This window comes from Equus przewalskii, chromosome 31, assembly GCF_037783145.1.
Source record: "Equus przewalskii isolate Varuska chromosome 31, EquPr2, whole genome shotgun sequence".
In the NCBI taxonomy this organism is placed as follows: Eukaryota; Metazoa; Chordata; class Mammalia; order Perissodactyla; family Equidae; genus Equus; species Equus przewalskii.
In genome coordinates this window covers 1,465,393-1,482,738 of record NC_091861.1, presented here as the reverse complement: position 1 = coordinate 1,482,738, position 17,346 = coordinate 1,465,393, and the positions used below count along the sequence as shown (strand labels likewise).

The 17,346-nt window shown below is 38.3% G+C and overlaps 1 protein-coding gene across 4 annotated transcripts in view; it reads right to left on the bottom strand.

The window, feature by feature from the left end:
• Positions 1-17,346, bottom strand: part of AKT3 (AKT serine/threonine kinase 3) — a 326,388-nt gene that overhangs the window by 153,601 nt on the left and 155,441 nt on the right. For all 4 annotated transcript variants that reach the window (XM_070602171.1, XM_070602173.1, XM_070602174.1 and 1 more), the window contains one exon: positions 8,483-8,594. In XM_070602171.1, the coding sequence (XP_070458272.1) occupies positions 8,483-8,594 (112 nt within the window). The remainder of the gene's footprint in view (positions 1-8,482; positions 8,595-17,346) is intronic.

Here is a 17,346-nt window from a genome sequence, read left to right as displayed (position 1 = left end):
GACAGTAAAGGGCACCAGGTCAGAGAACAAAGATGATGGTATGGTTTGGCATGCACTCACTCAGCATAGTCCCTCCTCCCAGCTCAGCATAGAGTGAGTGGGAGAAATCCGCTAACTGTTGGCTTTTCTCTGGGGAGGGAAAAAGTTGGAATGTGTGTCCAATGTTCTGGCATTTTAAGGGTCTGCCCAAGGACTTGTTTGTTTCTTGCCCATCTTGAAGACTCTAAATGTCTGAGGGCTACTGAGAACAAAAAAGAGTTGGGCAGCTTGCTGCTGCTCTACAGGACGCACATACAGCAGACAGAAGATGATAAAGCTCAGCAGCCTCTCCCTCAGCGGGGAAGAGAAGAGCGGAGTGTGCATCCAACATTCTGGTTCTTCAGGGAATGGCCCCTGGAACTGGTTTCTGTCTTGCCTGACTCAGAGCCCTATGGGACCTTGCATAATCTAGAAGCCTAGGTGGTGCTGAGAACAAAAGAGACCAAGGAGGCTTGTGGTGGCTCCTGAAAACCTGCAATATTGGAAACAGGCTCCAGAGGGAGCAGGAGATTACAAACTCCTGAGAAAGAAACCGAAAAGTCTCTCTAATTGGAGATTTACACATACAAATCCAGAGAAGTTACATCCACAGAAAAAGTTTGAAAGACCCCCAAAATCTCTAGCTGGGCTGACTAGTGAAGGTTATTCCCTATATGAAGGCAGTCTTGTAAGACAGGAGGGATGGCTGTTTCTCATATGTGCAGATCCCAACACAAACTTACAAGGCAAACAAAGAAACAGGGAAATATGGTTCAATCAGAAGAATAAAATCTCCAGAAACTGATCTTAAAGAAAAAGAGACCTATCAATTATCTGACAAAGAATTCAAAATACCTATCAGAGAGATGCGCAATAACCTCAGTACAATGATACAGGAACAAAATAAGAATATTAACAAAGAGAGAGAATATATTTTTACAAACTGGAGCTTAAAAATACAATAACTGAATTGAAAAATTAACTTGAAGGGCTCAACAGCAGTCTTGATGAAGCAGAAGAACTGGCAAATTCAAAAACATGTCTTCTGAAATTATCCAGGTAATTATCCAGGAGCAAAAAGAAAAGAGAATGAAAAAGAGTGAAGAAAGCCTAAGGGACATATGGTATCCACCAAATGGCCCACTAAACACATTATGGGAGTCCCAGAAGGAGAAGAGAGGGAGAAATAGGAAGAAAACTTATTTGAAAAAATAGTGGCTAAAAACTTTCCAAATCTGGAAAAGGAAATGGATATCCAGATTCAACTAGGACAAACCAAAAGAAATCTACACTGAGACACATTATAATCAAATTTGCAAAAGTCAAACAGAAACAGAGAATGTTGAAAGCAGCCAGAGAAAGGTAACTCATCATCTGCAAGGAAGCCCACAGAAGACTATGAACTGCATTTCTCAGCAAAAACCTTGCAGGCCAAAAGGCAGTGGGATGATATGTTCAAAGTGCTGAAAGACAAAAACTGCCAACCAAGAATATGATACCTGGACAAACGATCCTTCAAAAATACTTTCCCAGGTAATCGAAAGCTGAAAGAGTTCATCACCACTAGACCTTCCTTACAAGAAATGCTCGAGAGTCTTTGAAGTTGAAACAAAAGGACACTAGATGGAAACACAAAAGGATATTAACGTACAAAGTTTCTGGTAAAGGTAAATTTATAGACAAATACCGAATACTGTAATAGTGTAACAGTGGTCTGTAAACCACTTTTAGCTCTGGTACAGAGGTCAAAAAAAGTAAAAAAAATTATAAGTATGAAAATATGTTAATGGATACACAATATAAAAAGATGCTATTTGTGACATCAAGAACATAAAGTATGGGAGTTGAAATAAAAGAAAAGAGCTTTGTACACAATTTGAAGTTAAGCTGTCATCAGCTTAAAATAGACTGTTATAATTTTAAGATATTTTATATAAGCCCCAAGGTAACTACTAAGAAAATACCTATAAAAGATACACAAAAGAAAATGAGAAAGGAATAAAAGCACATTACTACAAAAAATTCAATGAAACACAAAAAAGTGGGACAGAAAAGCAACAAGACAGACAGAAAACAATGAGAAAATAGCAATAGTAAGTCCTTCCCTATCAGTAATTACCTTAAATGTAAATGAATTAAACTCAATAAAAAGACACAAAGTGGCTGAATAGATTTAAAAAAAGAAGATCCAATGCATGCTGTCTAGTGAATCTCATTCAGATTTAAGGACACACACAGGTTCAAGTGCAAGGAGGAAAAAGATACTCCATGCAAATGATAAACAAAATAGAACACGCGCAGGCGTGCTTCTGGCAGACAAGCAGACTTTAGGTCACAAACTGGAACAAGAGACGAAGGAGAACACTATACAATGATAAAGGGTGAATTCACCAGGAACATCTAACAATTATACATATATATGCCACAACATGAGAGCACTCAAATATATGAAACAAACATTGACAGAACCGAAGACAGAAATGATAGCAACACAATAATAGGAGATTTCAAACCCCACTTTTAATAATGGAGAGAGCATCAGAACATTGAGATCAATAAGCAAACAGAGGACTGGAACAATGCTATTTAGATCAAATGGACCTAACAGACAGACAGAACCACCCCACCCAACAACAGCAGCATGGACATTCTTCTCAAGTGCACACAGAACATACTCCAAAACCAATGTTTGGTCATAAAACAAGTCTCAACCAATTTAAGAAGACTGAAATGGTACCAAGTATCTTTTCTAGCTTCAACGAAGCTAGAAACCAATAGCAGAAGGAAAACCGAAAAGTTTGTAAATATGCGGCTCTTAAACAACACACTCTTCAACAACTAACAAGTCCAAGAAGAAATCACAAAAGCACAACATACTAAAACTTACAGGGTACAGCAAAAACAGTACTAAAAGGGAAGTTTATTATGGTAAATGCCTAAATTAAAAAAGAGGAAAGATCTCAAATAAATAACCTAACTTTATACCTCAAGGAACTAGAAAAAGAATAATTAAGACTACAGTTAGCACAAGGAAGAAAATAATACAGATTAGAGCAGAAATACACAAAACAGAGAATAGAAAAAAAATCAATGAAACTAACAGTTGGTTTTTCCAAAGCATCAAAAAATTGACAAACCTTTAGCTAGATTAATTTTGAGAAAAAAAGAGAGAAGACTCAAAATGAGAAGTGAAAGAGGAGACATTACAACTAATGTCACAGAAATAAAAAGGGTTATAAGAGATTACTACGAACAATTCTACGCCAACAAATTGGATAACCTGAAAAAAAATGGATAAATTCCTACAAACATACAACCTACCAAGACTGAATCAAGAAAAAATAAAAAGCTTGAACAAACCAATAATAAATAAGATTAAACCAGTAATCAAAAACCTCCCAACAAAGAAAACCCCAGTACCAGACGACTTCACTGGCGAATTGTATCAAACTTTTCCTTCTTAAATTCTTCCAAAATGAGAAGAGAGAAAATTTCCAAATTCATTTTATAACATCAGCATTACCCTGATATCAAAGCCAGAAAAAGACACCACAAGAAAAGAAAACTACAGGTTAATATCCCTGATGAACTTACATCATGATAAAACACTCATGCTTTCATGATAAAACACTCAAAAAACTAGGAATAGAAGGAAATTAACTCAACATAATAAAGCCCATACATAAAAAGCCCACAGCTAACATCATACTCAATGGTGGAAAACTGAAAGCTTTTCCTCCAAATCAGAAGAAGGCAAAGACGACCACTCTCACCACTTCCCTTCAATATAGTACTGAAGTCCCAGCCAGAGGGATTAGACAAGAAAAAGAAAGAAAAGGCATCCAAATCAGAAAGGAAGAAGTAAAATTACCTCTGTTTACAGATGATATGATCTTGTGGGGAGAAAACTCCAAAGTTTCCACACACACAAAAAACCTGTTAGAACTAGTAAATGATAGGGCCAGCCCCGTGGCCGAGTGGTTAAGTTTGCACGCTCTGCTTCGGTGGCCCAGGGTTTCGCCAGTTCGGATCCTGGGCATGGACATGGCACCACTCATCAAGTCATGCAGAGGTGGCATCCCACATGCCACAACTGCAAGGACCCACAATTAAAAAAATATACAACTACGTACGGAGGGGTTTTGGGAAGACAAAAGAAAAAATAAAATCTTAAAAAAAAAAAAGAACTAATAAATGAATTCAGCAAAGTTGCAGAATACAAAATTAACATACAAATCAGGTGTATTTCTATACACTAACAACAAGCATCTGAAAAGGAAATCAAGAAAACAATCTCATTTACAACAGCATCAAAAAGAATGAAATACTTAGGAATAAACTCAACCTGGGCATGAGTTGAAGCAAAAGATCTGTACCTGAAAACCACAACACACTAACGAAAGAAATTAAAGAAATAAGTAAATGGAAAGACATCTTATGCTCATGGATTAGAAGACTTAATATATCGTCAAAATTTCTGTACTACCCAAAGTGAGCTACAGATTCAATGCTATCCCTATCAAAAGCCAAATGGCATTTTTTGCAGAAATAGAAAAATAATCCTAAAATTGATATGGAACCACAAGCGATCCCAAATAGCCAAAACAATCTTGAGAAAGAAGAATAAAACTGAAAGCATCACACTTCCTGACTTCGAAACACAGTACAAAGCACGTATAAAGTAGAGGAAGATGGGCACAGATGTTAGCTCAGGGCCAGTCTTCTTCAGCAAAGAGGAGGATTGGCAGCAGATGTTAGCTAAGGGCTAATCTTCCTCAAAAAACAAAAATGCTACAGTAATGAAAATAGTATGGCGTTGGCATAAAGACAGATATATAGACCAATGGAAAATAGAGAGCCCAGAAATAAACTCACGCATATACAATCAAATGACCTTCATCAAGGGTGCCAAGACTACACAATGGAGAAATGACTGTTTCTTCAACAAGTGGTGCTGAGAAAACTGGATATCCACATGCAAAAGAATGAAATTGGACCCTTATTTTACACCATACACAAAGACTTACATAAGACCTGAAACCATAAAACTCCTGGAATAAAACAGGGATAACACTTCTTAACACTGGTTTTGGGAATGGTTTCTTGGCAACAAAAGTAAAAATAGACAAGTGGGACTACATCAAACTAAAAAGCTTTTGCACAGCAAAGGAAACAATAAAGAGAGTGAAAAGGCAACCTATGGAATGGAAGAAACCATATATCTGATAAGGGGTTAATACCCAAAATATCTAAGGAACTCCAACAATTCAATAGCAAAAAAACAAATACCCTGATTAAAGAATGGCCAAAAGACTTGAACAGCCATTTCTCCAAAGAAGATATTCAATGATCAACAGGTACATGAAAAGATGCTCAGCAGCACTGATCATAAGGGGAAGGCAAATGAAAACCACGTGAGTTGTCACCTCACACTTGTTAGGATGACCATTATTAAAAAAAAAAAGAAAAGAACACACCAAGTGTTGGCGAGAATGTGGACAAACCAGAACCCTTGTACACTGCTGTAAAACGGGAATGTAAAATGGTGGCAGCTGCTGTGGAAAACACTATGGAGGTTCCCCCAAAAATTAAAAACAGAACTACCATATGGTCCAGCAGTCTCACTTTGGGTATTTATCCAAAAGAACAGAAATCAGGATCCTGAAGAGAGATGTGCGCTTTCATATTAACTGCAGCATTGTTCCCAATAGCCAAGATGTGGAAACAACCTAAATGTCTACTGATGGATGAATGAATAAGGAAAATACGGTATAAACACACAATGGAATATTATCCAGCCTTAAAGAAGGAAATCTCGTCTTATGCTACAACGTGGATGAAGCTTGAGGACGTTATGCTAATGAAATAAGCCAGTCACAAAAGGACAAATATTATATGCTTCCACTTCTATAAGGTATCTAAAGTAGTGAAACTCACAGAAGCAGACAGAATGGTGGTTGGCAGGGGCTGGGAGAGAGGAAAACAGGGAGTTGCTATTCATTGGGTACAGAGTTTCAGTCATACAAGATGAAAAAGTTCTAGACATCTGCTATACAGTAATGCACATATAGTTAATACGGTCCTACACACTTAAAAATTTATGAGGGTAGATTTCATGTTTTTTTTAAAATCACAATTTAAAAAAAAGAATGTACTTAGAAAAGCTAAGAACATTGGGGAAAAAATAGTAACAATTGAAGTCTTGCTTTATTAGAAGTTAAAAGTTTTAGAAAGCTTCCTTCATAAAAACCACGTGGTCCTACTACTAGAATTACAGAAAAATCAAAGGGAGAAAAAGAAAAAACCTAAAAATACAAACATTTATGCATATGTGTCATCCATAACCAGTGAGAAAAGAGTGGATTATTTGATAAATGGAGCTGAAAGAATGGTCTCATTTTTTTGGAAAAAATGGTTAGATTCCAAACTTACATCATGTAATGAAATAAATACAATTTTTTTAGCTGGATAAGAGACATACATTTAGTTTACAACAAGTAAGGACTTTAGACTGGCGGGCAGAATATAGAAAACATAGAGTTTTCCTAACTCTTACTACATCTTTCTAAGTCTTCTTTAACACTAAAGTCATATAAAATCTTCAAAGACCATATTCTAGATGAATACAGAAAAGCACACTCCAATAGCAAATATAAATACACTGTTTTTCATTTTTACTAAAACTGCTTTGTTCTAGTCACAAACGCAGAAGAGAATGGCTGTTCAAAAAAGCAGTGTGATATTACCGCAGGAACAGCAAACTATTTTAAAGTCTTAAGATATGGCTTAAGTCCAGCTTTGCAAACATAAATGAGAAAATGAATCATGCTTCAATGGGATGTTATAAATCCACTAAGAATAACATTTTCAAATAACATATATTGACATGGGAAATACTCCATTCAGTCAGCCAGTCAACAGATACTATGTTGAACCCTGGACTATGTGTCAAAGATAAAATAATGAGCAAGGAAGATATGATCCTTGCCAATCAAGAATCTTCTAGTCAGGGAGAAAGGCAAACAAAGATTACAGTGGTGATATACTTGAAATAAAAGGTACAAGGAGATTTGTAAGTATATAGCAGGGGCACCAATCTACAAGAGTCAGAGAAGGCTTTGTAGGAAATGTGACATTTTAAGCTCAGACCCGAAAGATACATAGGAAGCTCAACCACAGATATGGGCTGAGGTATAAGCACACTGAGCACTCAGCATATAGAAATGCCCAGGGAAGACAGTGGGGTGGAGGGGTGGAGGGAAGACATCCCAAACTGTACGTATACTAAAGGCCTAAAGACATCTGCACAGATTAATACTGAAAGTGTATAAAAAAAATGGTCAGTCCTTAGCCCTGGTTATAGAATAGGACTGTGAGTAATTTCTACTTCTTTTCCATTTTTCTTTCTTTTCTACATTTCCTAAAGTAATCACACATTACCATTTACATTTTTTGGCCAAAAAAGCATTATTAAAATAATACTTCACTATTTACCAGCCTTTAGGGAGAGACTGTTTTTGTTAATCTTAGACAAGTCTCTTAAGACCTAATTATTCATTTGGAAAATAAGGCTAATAACATTTAATTTCACAAATTTGCTGATTTGGATCAAACATCATAACATAACGTGCAGGAAAATGATTTTGTAGCTGCGGTTGTTGTACCTAGCTCAGTATCAGAGCCACCAGATAAAGGTATTAAGACAGAATCAAGGGGTGGGAGGTGTGGCAGGACTGGATGGTGGAACAGGAGGATGAAAGTGCAGCGCTGATGAAGCTGGCGAGCGAGTTACTGACATGTTGCCACTCCCCTCCAGCAATGACGACAGCCAGTGCCAATCAATCCTGATGTTTTCCTCACTGAGCTTAGACTCAATCTCAGAACCCTTCTCCACATAAGACTCCAGGCAGCCACCGCATATGGCATCCTACTCGAAACCTTCTGCCATCACCAGCCTCAGAATTCCAAACATGAACACAATCAATTCTACCATTTTTTAAAAAATTGGGTTATAAAACTCTCTTCTTTCATTTATATTTTAACTCATATGTTCTGTTTTCTGTTAAAAAGTATATCTTATAGCACTTCTAGACGTTTTGATTTAGTATTCTGGAACCCGACAGAGAATACAGCCACGTGCTGCATAACAACATTCCGCTTGACGAGAGATCACACATACAGTGGTGGTCCCACTAATTAGTACCATCTGGCCTAGGTGTGTACTAGGCTATACCATCTAGGTTTGTGTAAGTGTGCTCTATGGTGTTCACAAAATGACAAAATCACCTAATGACACATTTCTCAGAACATATCCTCGTCGTTAAGCAACATATGACTGTAATTAAGGGACTACAGTATTTTACAAATAGATTTACATATAGTTACAAATGGGGAAGTCAGATACACACTACAACTTTAGATGAATTGTTGCTTTTTCACACAACGGAAGAAATGAATTTCTTACCTTTCTTCTGGAGTGTCTACGTGAAAGGTTCTCTCTATGACAGTGGTCCACTGGAGACATCTGATAATAAATGTGTTTGGCTTTGGTCGTTCTGTTTTCATTAACTGGCATTCTAGAAATAAAATAAAAGGTCTCTTTGAATATATTCATATTTAAATCAAGAAGTAAATAGCTGAGAACTATAGGGTTCTATTCTAACCAAACACTGCAACCTCACAGCTTTCTATGGATCTCCACTCAAGGCTGTTCACCGCCTGACCTCAGTATTCCTTTCCAATTCTATTCATCAGCCAAACTGGACTACTGAACTTTCCCCAAATACGTCTTGCTGTTTCCTATATCTATACCTTTGCTCCAGCTTTCTGACTACCTGGAATGCTTTCCATTTATTTCACCCCTACCCACATGCAATCACCAACAGTCAGAAGAAAAGCTATCCTTTAGGGTCCAGATCAAATCCTACTCTTTCCACAAAACCTTTTATAACACCTGGTCCTAGATTGACCCTCCCCCCACCCACATTCTCATACTTATTACTGTATCCCTCATTTTCCACTTAGCATAGACTACCTTATGTTATTATTTATGTTAAGAAGGTAACCTTATCCCTGCCTAGCCTATCAGCCTTTTGACAGTATACACTGCCTAAAACTCTCAGTAATCACAGCCCCTTGAGCCAGTCAGCCAGAAAGTGATAAAATGTGCCAGGGAATAACTAGGAAGACTTCAAAGAAAAGGAGCATAGTGTAGTGGCTAAAAGTATGGACTGAACATCAGTGTGCCTGAATTCAGTTTCTTTTTCCTACCATGAACTATGCAATCCTGGACAAGTGAATTAATCTCTCTTGTCTTCAAGTATTAAATCGGAAAAAATAAGAGTATCTACTTCATAAAATTGGTGTGGGGATTAATAATAAACCAATGCAATACTTACTGTGTGAATCATAATAAGTTTTCAACAAATGTTAGTTATTATTATTAGGTGTACTTTATTTATTAAAGGTGGACTTTAAATGATACCTGGTATAGGGTAACAAGAGAAAGTAGGGTAGGTTGTCTACCGACATTGCTCTTTTGAAAGAAACTAGCTGACAAATTCAAAAGTATTTTCTCATTGCTTCTCTGTTTTGTCCCATCTCCATCATTAGCAGCTATCAACTACCATTTCTATGTCTTTATAGGACTAAGTAGGTCATTGATCACATTGGACTAATTCTTTATTGACTCTACACTACAAAACATCGTTCACTCAAGGGTCTCTGCTTAGTCTTCTTCACTTTCCTAACAAGCTTTCATGGTTTCGGCCATCATCTCTCAGCTTAACCAATATCAAAACACAAACTTCTTTCTATCTTGGATCTCTATTTTATGATATACATGTCTAACTACACAGTAGATATTTCTACCTCGTTAATTACTGGTACCACACCTAAAACCAAATCCACTATCTTTCCTCCTAAATCTGTTCTTCCACCTGGCTTTCCCAATTTTTCTACCATCTAGACTGAAAATCTGCGGTGATTTTTTTTTTATATTGGTAGTATTCACCAGTACTACCTGGCTTTTCCATTGATGCAATTCCACTTCAGACTCTCACCGCCCAAGGCCGAAACCTCCCCAGGTGCCATGAAACCAGATCTCCCCACTCAGAGCCGTGGAAGGCTGGGTAAGTACCTGCAGAGAGGAACTGTGTTCTAAGAGACGGCTGAGCTTGTCCACTGTGAGCTCCCGGTCTCCCGCACCTTTGCTCCCCCTGCAAACCCCTGCGGCTGCTTTCTCTACCTCAGATGACAGCGCCTCCACCCTTTCAACTGTTCAAGGCAAAAGCCTTGGAATCATTTTTAAGTCCGTCTTCTCTTACATCTCATTCTGGAAATGCTGTTGGCTCCACTTTCAAAATTTATCCAGGATCACTTCTCAGCTCTTCCACCACCTGGGAAGAAGCCCTCACTATCCCTCACATGAATACTTCAACAACCTCAGAACAACTTTCTCCTACCCTTCACTGCAGTATGCTCTGGACACATGCAGTCAGAAATCTTCTTAAAATGAATGACTGCAAGAAAAAATCTTGAAACGTTTCCAATTCACTAAGAATAGAAGACGAAGGCCATCACATGATCTACAAAGGCCCCACACGATCCGGGCCTCGCATCCACCCTACTTAAGTTTCTGACCCTCTTTCAGGCCACTCCGCCAGCCACCTGCTTCCCGGCAGCTCCCCGACAGCACGCTGCAAGCTCTCTCCTTAGAGCTTTTCGTCTGGCTGTGCCCTCTGCCTGGCATCTTTTCCCCTCAGACACCCCACAGCTACTTCCTCAACTCTTTCAAGTCTTAGATCAACTCTGACCTGCTACTTAACACTGCAATTGCATCCCTTCCCCAGGACTCCCCTCCCCCTCTTACCTGCTCTACCCTTCATTCCCGACAGTATGTTATCATCTTTGAACGTATCAGATGACTGGCTTAGGATCTTTCTTGTTTACTGTCTGTCTCCTCAACCAGAATCTAAGTTCCACTAATATATTCTTAGTACCCTAGAACGGAGCCTGACACATAGCAGACACTCAATGAATAATGTCTAAATATGTGAATTCTGATAGTAAGAATCTAACAAGAAGGTAATTTTGATGACACAGGAAAGAGGAGAAAATGTCTGAAGCAACTTCCTTACATAGTCAAGAAGGGAGGATTTGCTGGACAAGCAGAGGGCTGCGCCAGTTAGGAGTTCAGGCAGTTTAGTGGTGCAAGAGGAGAGAAGACAGGGCAAAGGGCTCTAATGCTGCGAGTGCACAGATGCAAGTAGGAGTTGGGAGAAATTATTTTCTCATTGCTTCTATTCTTTCAATGAATTAGGATGTAAAGCCATCCTTAAGAACAAGGTTGGAAGAGGACGCACTGGGGCTTGAGAATAGAGAAGATAGGTAACAGCCCTGTAGGAGAATGGAGGAGCAAATGGACTAGGGAAATCGACCAAGACTGCTGTTCAGCACTAAGGGCCCACTGGAAGTGAATTACCAAGAATTTAAAGTATCAGGAATCATGCTGTGCATTTCTCCCCAGATACATTCAGCGGCATGGGTGCAGATGGGGGACACAAAGACTGGATTTGAGCAAAGCTGTAAGTTAACCAAGCAAGTCTGACAAAGCAAGAAAGTGGAACAGAACAGAGGATGTAAGACAAAGGAGCGGTTTAGACAATCAACTAAGGAATTTAAAATGGAGGGAAGTGAGAACCTGGTGGTGCACAAAATAATGAAAAAGTGGCAGAAGCAGTGGATCATAAAATCCACTGTTTCACAGTTAAATCTTGTACAGCAATATACTTTTTGAAATGTGAATGTTAAAGAAATACCAAATATAATATGCCAATTTTTATTTTTTGTTTGACATACGAAAGTTTTAAAATATCCAAGATATTATACCAATAAAGAACCGCATAGTTTCCTCTGACTTACTCTGCCCATGAAGCACAGACCCAATCTGAGTCTCTCTGAAGCCCACTGTCCTTTCCCATTTCCTTCTTTACAAAACTCCTAGTAAGTTTCCAGTCGGTGTTCACTATACCGTTTTACAGGTTCACTATACTGTCTTACGGTATATGTGTAACATATACAAAAATATATGTTAATTTGATGTCCTTGCTAGATAAATTACTTAAAAGTTAGGAATTATATGCATAACTCTTACTCATAGCACCTACGACAGTGACACCACGTAAGGGTACTTAGTAAATACTTGATGACTGAGTAATTGGCTAATTGGCTTTTAATGTAAAGAATGGAGGACAGACATTTAAAAGAGAGCCAGGCCTTACAAAAATACTCGAAAAAAGGGGAGAATAGAAAAGGAAAGAAAGAATGCCCACTCCTACGTTCACCTATTTCAGTTTTACTTAAGTTTCCCATGATGGTGATGTCAAGGTAACTAAGATAAGAGACTTTAAAATTAGAACACCAGACTCAAACCCTACCTCCATGACACAGTATCTGCTGTGAGATCCTAGGCAAAGAGCTTTGCATCACTAAGCCCCTAGGTTCCCATCTTTAAAAACACTACTAGGAATTAAAGTAAAACTTTAAAGGAAGCATATTTTCAATACTATACCTAATTTAAGTTTAAATGCTAAAATTTAAAGAACTTCTCAACACTGTAATTTTAAGCTACTTGAAATACTACATATAAGGGGCCAGCCCAATGGAGTAGTCGTTAAGTTTGCACGCTCCACTTTGGTGGCCTGGGGTTCACAGGCCCAGATCCCAGGCACAGATCTACACACCACTCATCAAGCCTTGCTGTGGTGGCATCCCACAGACAAAACAGAGGAAGACTGGCATAGACATTAGCTCAGTGACCATCTCCATCAAGCAAAAAGCAGAAGATTGGCAAAAGATGTGAGCTCAGGGCCAATCTTCCTCACCAAAAAAAATACTACATATGAGATTCTAAGCAATTATCAATTACTGTAATTTATAAAAATTATAATAAAAGTGATTACTTTAATTATCATTCCCAAGCAGACCACTAACAAGGAATTGTTTAGAAAAGAATCAGTGGTTAAGTTCGCGAGCTCCACTTTGGCAGCCCAGGGTTTCGCTGGTTCGGATCCTGGGCACGGACATGGCACTGCTCATCAGGCCATGCTGAGGCAGTGTCCCACATAGCACAACCAGAGGCGCTCACAGCTAGAATATACAACTATGTACTGGGGGGCTTTGGGGAGAAGAAGAAGAAGAAGAAGAAAAAAAGATTGGCAACAGATGTTAGCCCAGGCGAATCTTTAAAAAAAAAAAAAAAAAGAATCAAATTTTGTATTTACATATAGGATAGTTTTAGAAAAATATTAAAATAATAATGCAATGACTTAAGTAGTTATGCAGAACTTGGCTGTTCTGACTAAATATGCTAAGTATTCATGGACTCAACAACATAAATGAAATGCCAATTATGGGACAAGCACTATGCAAGATTCTGGACACAGTGAGTAAGAAAAATGAGCTAAGAAACTCTACAAGCTTACAACACACCCCAAACTTCATTATTAATCATGCTACATGAGTAATTATAAAGAAGTAACTCACTAATGGTACAAAGGTTTTAGTCAGGTCCTCCTGAAGCCTCTAGTTCAACAAAAATGTTACATGTAGTTATGAACAAGTAGTATAATGCAAATAAACCTAGATTTTATAGGTTTCAATATGAAATACTCTATAAATGAATCCAATTTCTAAGTAATACCCATTCGTCTGAGACTGTAGAAGAGAGAACTGGCTACCAAAAGCTAGCTCAAAATATTCAAGTGGTAGTTGTGTCAACACCAAGAGAAGAGAACACTCTCCCACAACGTCTCAGGGTTTACCGCTGTAGATAAACAAATGTCATCAGAGTTGAATCCGAATTCAAAACAACTGAAAATTTAAATTATCATGTTAAAACAAGCGAGCCAGTAAACAGAGAAACTTTTGAGTCCTTTTATGTTAGCCGTGATACGCAATCATGAACACATCTGGCAGTGCTCTGTAAACTGAAGAAATACATGCCACAAAGTTATCAGAACATGGTTCATGTCTGAAAACTTTTATTCTTAGAAGAGACTAATTCTTAAAGAGAATTCTTAATGGACACGGTGATTAATAAATAGATCAGACAATAATTCTTTAGAAGAATATTTTCCTTTAGTTATGTAAAGATTCCCAATTCAAGGTAGGCAAATAAAATTTAAAAACAAAAGTGGAAATTTCAGATAGAGTTTCTAAAAAGCTATTAACCAAGTGACTATCTGTGACTCCCAGAACCATTTAATGCAAGTGCTCCTATAGAAAATGCGAGGGAGCTAACTTTTAATATAACATAACTTATGATACTTTTCAGTAGAGTGTTAGTTACACTGGTACTTAAATTAGATAGTTATACTAGTTAAACTCATCTGATCAAGTTAAACCACAAGCTAAATTTCAAACATTCTGCCTACTCTACCTTTCTGAACCACAGAAGACTAAGTTTATCCAAAGCTGTAATTACTCTCTAAACCTGAAAGCCAATTAAATTAGGGACTGCAACATGCCAGATCACAAAAACATACACTGTGGCTGGCCCAGTGGCATAGTGATTAAGTTCACGTGCTCTGCCTCAGTGGGGTTCGTGGGTTCAATCCCGAGTGCGAACCTCACACCACTGCACAAGGCACGCTGCTGTGGTGTCCCACATACAAAACAGAGGAAGATGGCACAAATGTAGCTCAGCAAAAATCTTCCTCAACCAAAAAGAGGAAGACTGGCAACAGATGTAGCTCAGGGCCAATCTTCCTCACTAAAAAATAAAAAAATAAATTCTACTAACATTCAATGCAAGAAACAAAGGCATAGTAATAGATTCTACTTATAATTAAATCACATAACCAAATAATGCTAACTGTGAGTTATAATGCCCATAAAGCGAGTTTATTTTAAAGTCCCCAGTATAATATACTATTGTGGATATTCTTTGAAAGGGGTAAAAAGCATTTCTTTCTTTTGTTTAAATTTTTACTATCCAGGAGCAAAAATGCGTAGTGCCCAATTAAGACTCGACAAACAACCTTCAAGAGACAGTTCAATCCACTGAGAGGGAGGTGTCCTGGGGGCAAGTGCCTGGTGAGAAGAGTAAGTCCACAGGGGCTGTCTGCTCAGGGATCACTGTGTCAGGCACTGCACCCGCTGGTGGTTCCTAAATGTTACTTGTTTCACCCAAAGGACAAACCTACGAGGTGTTACGTGACTACCCTCCGTTTTACAAGTGAGCAGACTGAGACTGAGACTAGCTACATAACTTGCCCCAAAACACACAGCGTGCAAGTAACTCTATAAGGATTTGCCCCCAGATCTATCTGACTCCAAATTCCATGCTCTTCTGGAAAGGATATACTGCTAGGAAACCCGCCTCAAACAATCAGTAATCATCTGTCAAAGCGAGGTGACTGCCCCCACCCTCTCCCACACATTCCACATACCTTCCCAGGGCTTGGCCCTCTCCCTGTAGGACACCGTCTCCTACAAAGAAATTCAGGATAATTTTCACCTGATACCAATGTTTGCCCCGGCTCTGAACACAGCAGAGGGATGGTTAAAGAGGATTATCCCCTGGTGGGACCCTAATCCTGGCATGCAACCAAAGTAGGGGTGGGGATAGAGGACATGTAACTCTTCTAGGCTAGAAGAGGCTTAAGAGACACACTCATCAAACGCCACATGCGGTCCTTAACACAGGCTGCTTTAAACAAGCCCACTGTAAATTGTGAAAGATATTTTAGGTGACAACTGGGGAAATATGAGTATGAATTCGTATTAGACAATATTAAATATTTGTAAATTTTATTGGGTGTGATAATGGTATAGGAATTACATACGAAAATGTCCTTATTGTTTAGAGATTCCTACTCAAGAATTCAGGGATAAAATGTCACGATTATCACAATTTACTTTAAATATTTTAACAAAAGATGATGCAAATATGGTAAAATGTTAACTGTTAAGTCTAGGTAATGAATATATGAGAGTTCAACAAGCTATTTTCTCTCTTTATCTATATGTCTGAAATTTTTAATAAAAAGATAGAAAATCCTTCCAAAATAATATTAGATTCTTTCCTCAAAGTATGTACCAAAATAAACTAGACAAGGCTGAAACAGTTGAATGTTGAAAACAAAATTACTATTATATTTTCTTTTGGGTGAGGAGCTAACATCTGTTGCCAATCTTCTTCTTTTTGCTTGAGGAAGACTGGCCCTGAGCTAACATCTGTGCCAATCTTCCTCTATTTTATATATGGGATGCTACCTCAGCACGGCTTGAAGAGCAATGTATAGGCCCACACTCAGGATCCGAACCCATGAACCCCAGACCACTGAAGTGGAGCATGTGAACTTAACCACTATGCCACCAGGCTGGCCCTAAGAAAATTATTTTTAAAACATAAAATACATAGATGAATATCGAAAATAAAGACACTTCTAGTTAATGAAACTCATTTAACACAAGTGAAACTTCAGAGTATTTCACTGGAAATTGAAGTTTAAAGGTATTACTGCTGGCATAATCAGTTTACTTCATATCAGTTATAATTGACAACTTAAATGCCTCAAGCTTCTGTGTGCAAGAATGGGACAATTCCTACTCACGTATCTTTACAGCCACTTATCAGTGTTTACCAGGGTGAGCAGACAATAAATATACATATAGATCAAGATGCACGTGCACTGAACACTGCTCTCTCGCCCCCTAATTGCTCCTGTCACTCAAAACCACCACCTGCAAGAGTGGCCTTTGCTGTTGTTACCAATACTTAACCAATGATCAAAGCTGTAGTTTCCCCCACTCTCCTGAAATCTACTCATCGGTATCTTGTCTTTGTTCTCATTTTCATTGCTTTGCTACACCTGATAGCCTGGGCCCCCTCCTTTGAGGCACTCCCCTTTGGCCCCCATGACACTGATTGGCCTGCTTCTGCTTCCAACTCTCTCACCTTCACCTGTCTTCTTTCCTGGGCCTCTTCCTCTGAACTGAGCTGCGCCCTTAGGCTCAGACCATTGTGGTAAGCTTTTCTTTTATGAAAATTTTGTCCTTAGTAAATTTAGACGTTCATCAAACAAATACTCATTGTGTGTCCACAGTATGCCAAGCCACAACCAGACACTGGGAATACAGCAGTGAACAAAACAAAGTCTCTATTTTTCATAAAGTTTATATTTTTGGTGAGGGGATAACTAGTCAAGCCATAAACAAGTAAAACAGTTAATTTATAACATAATAGGTGCTTCTAAGTATCATGAAGAAAAATTAGGGCAATGATTTAAAAATAACAGGGAGGTGGTTACTATTTTAGAAAGA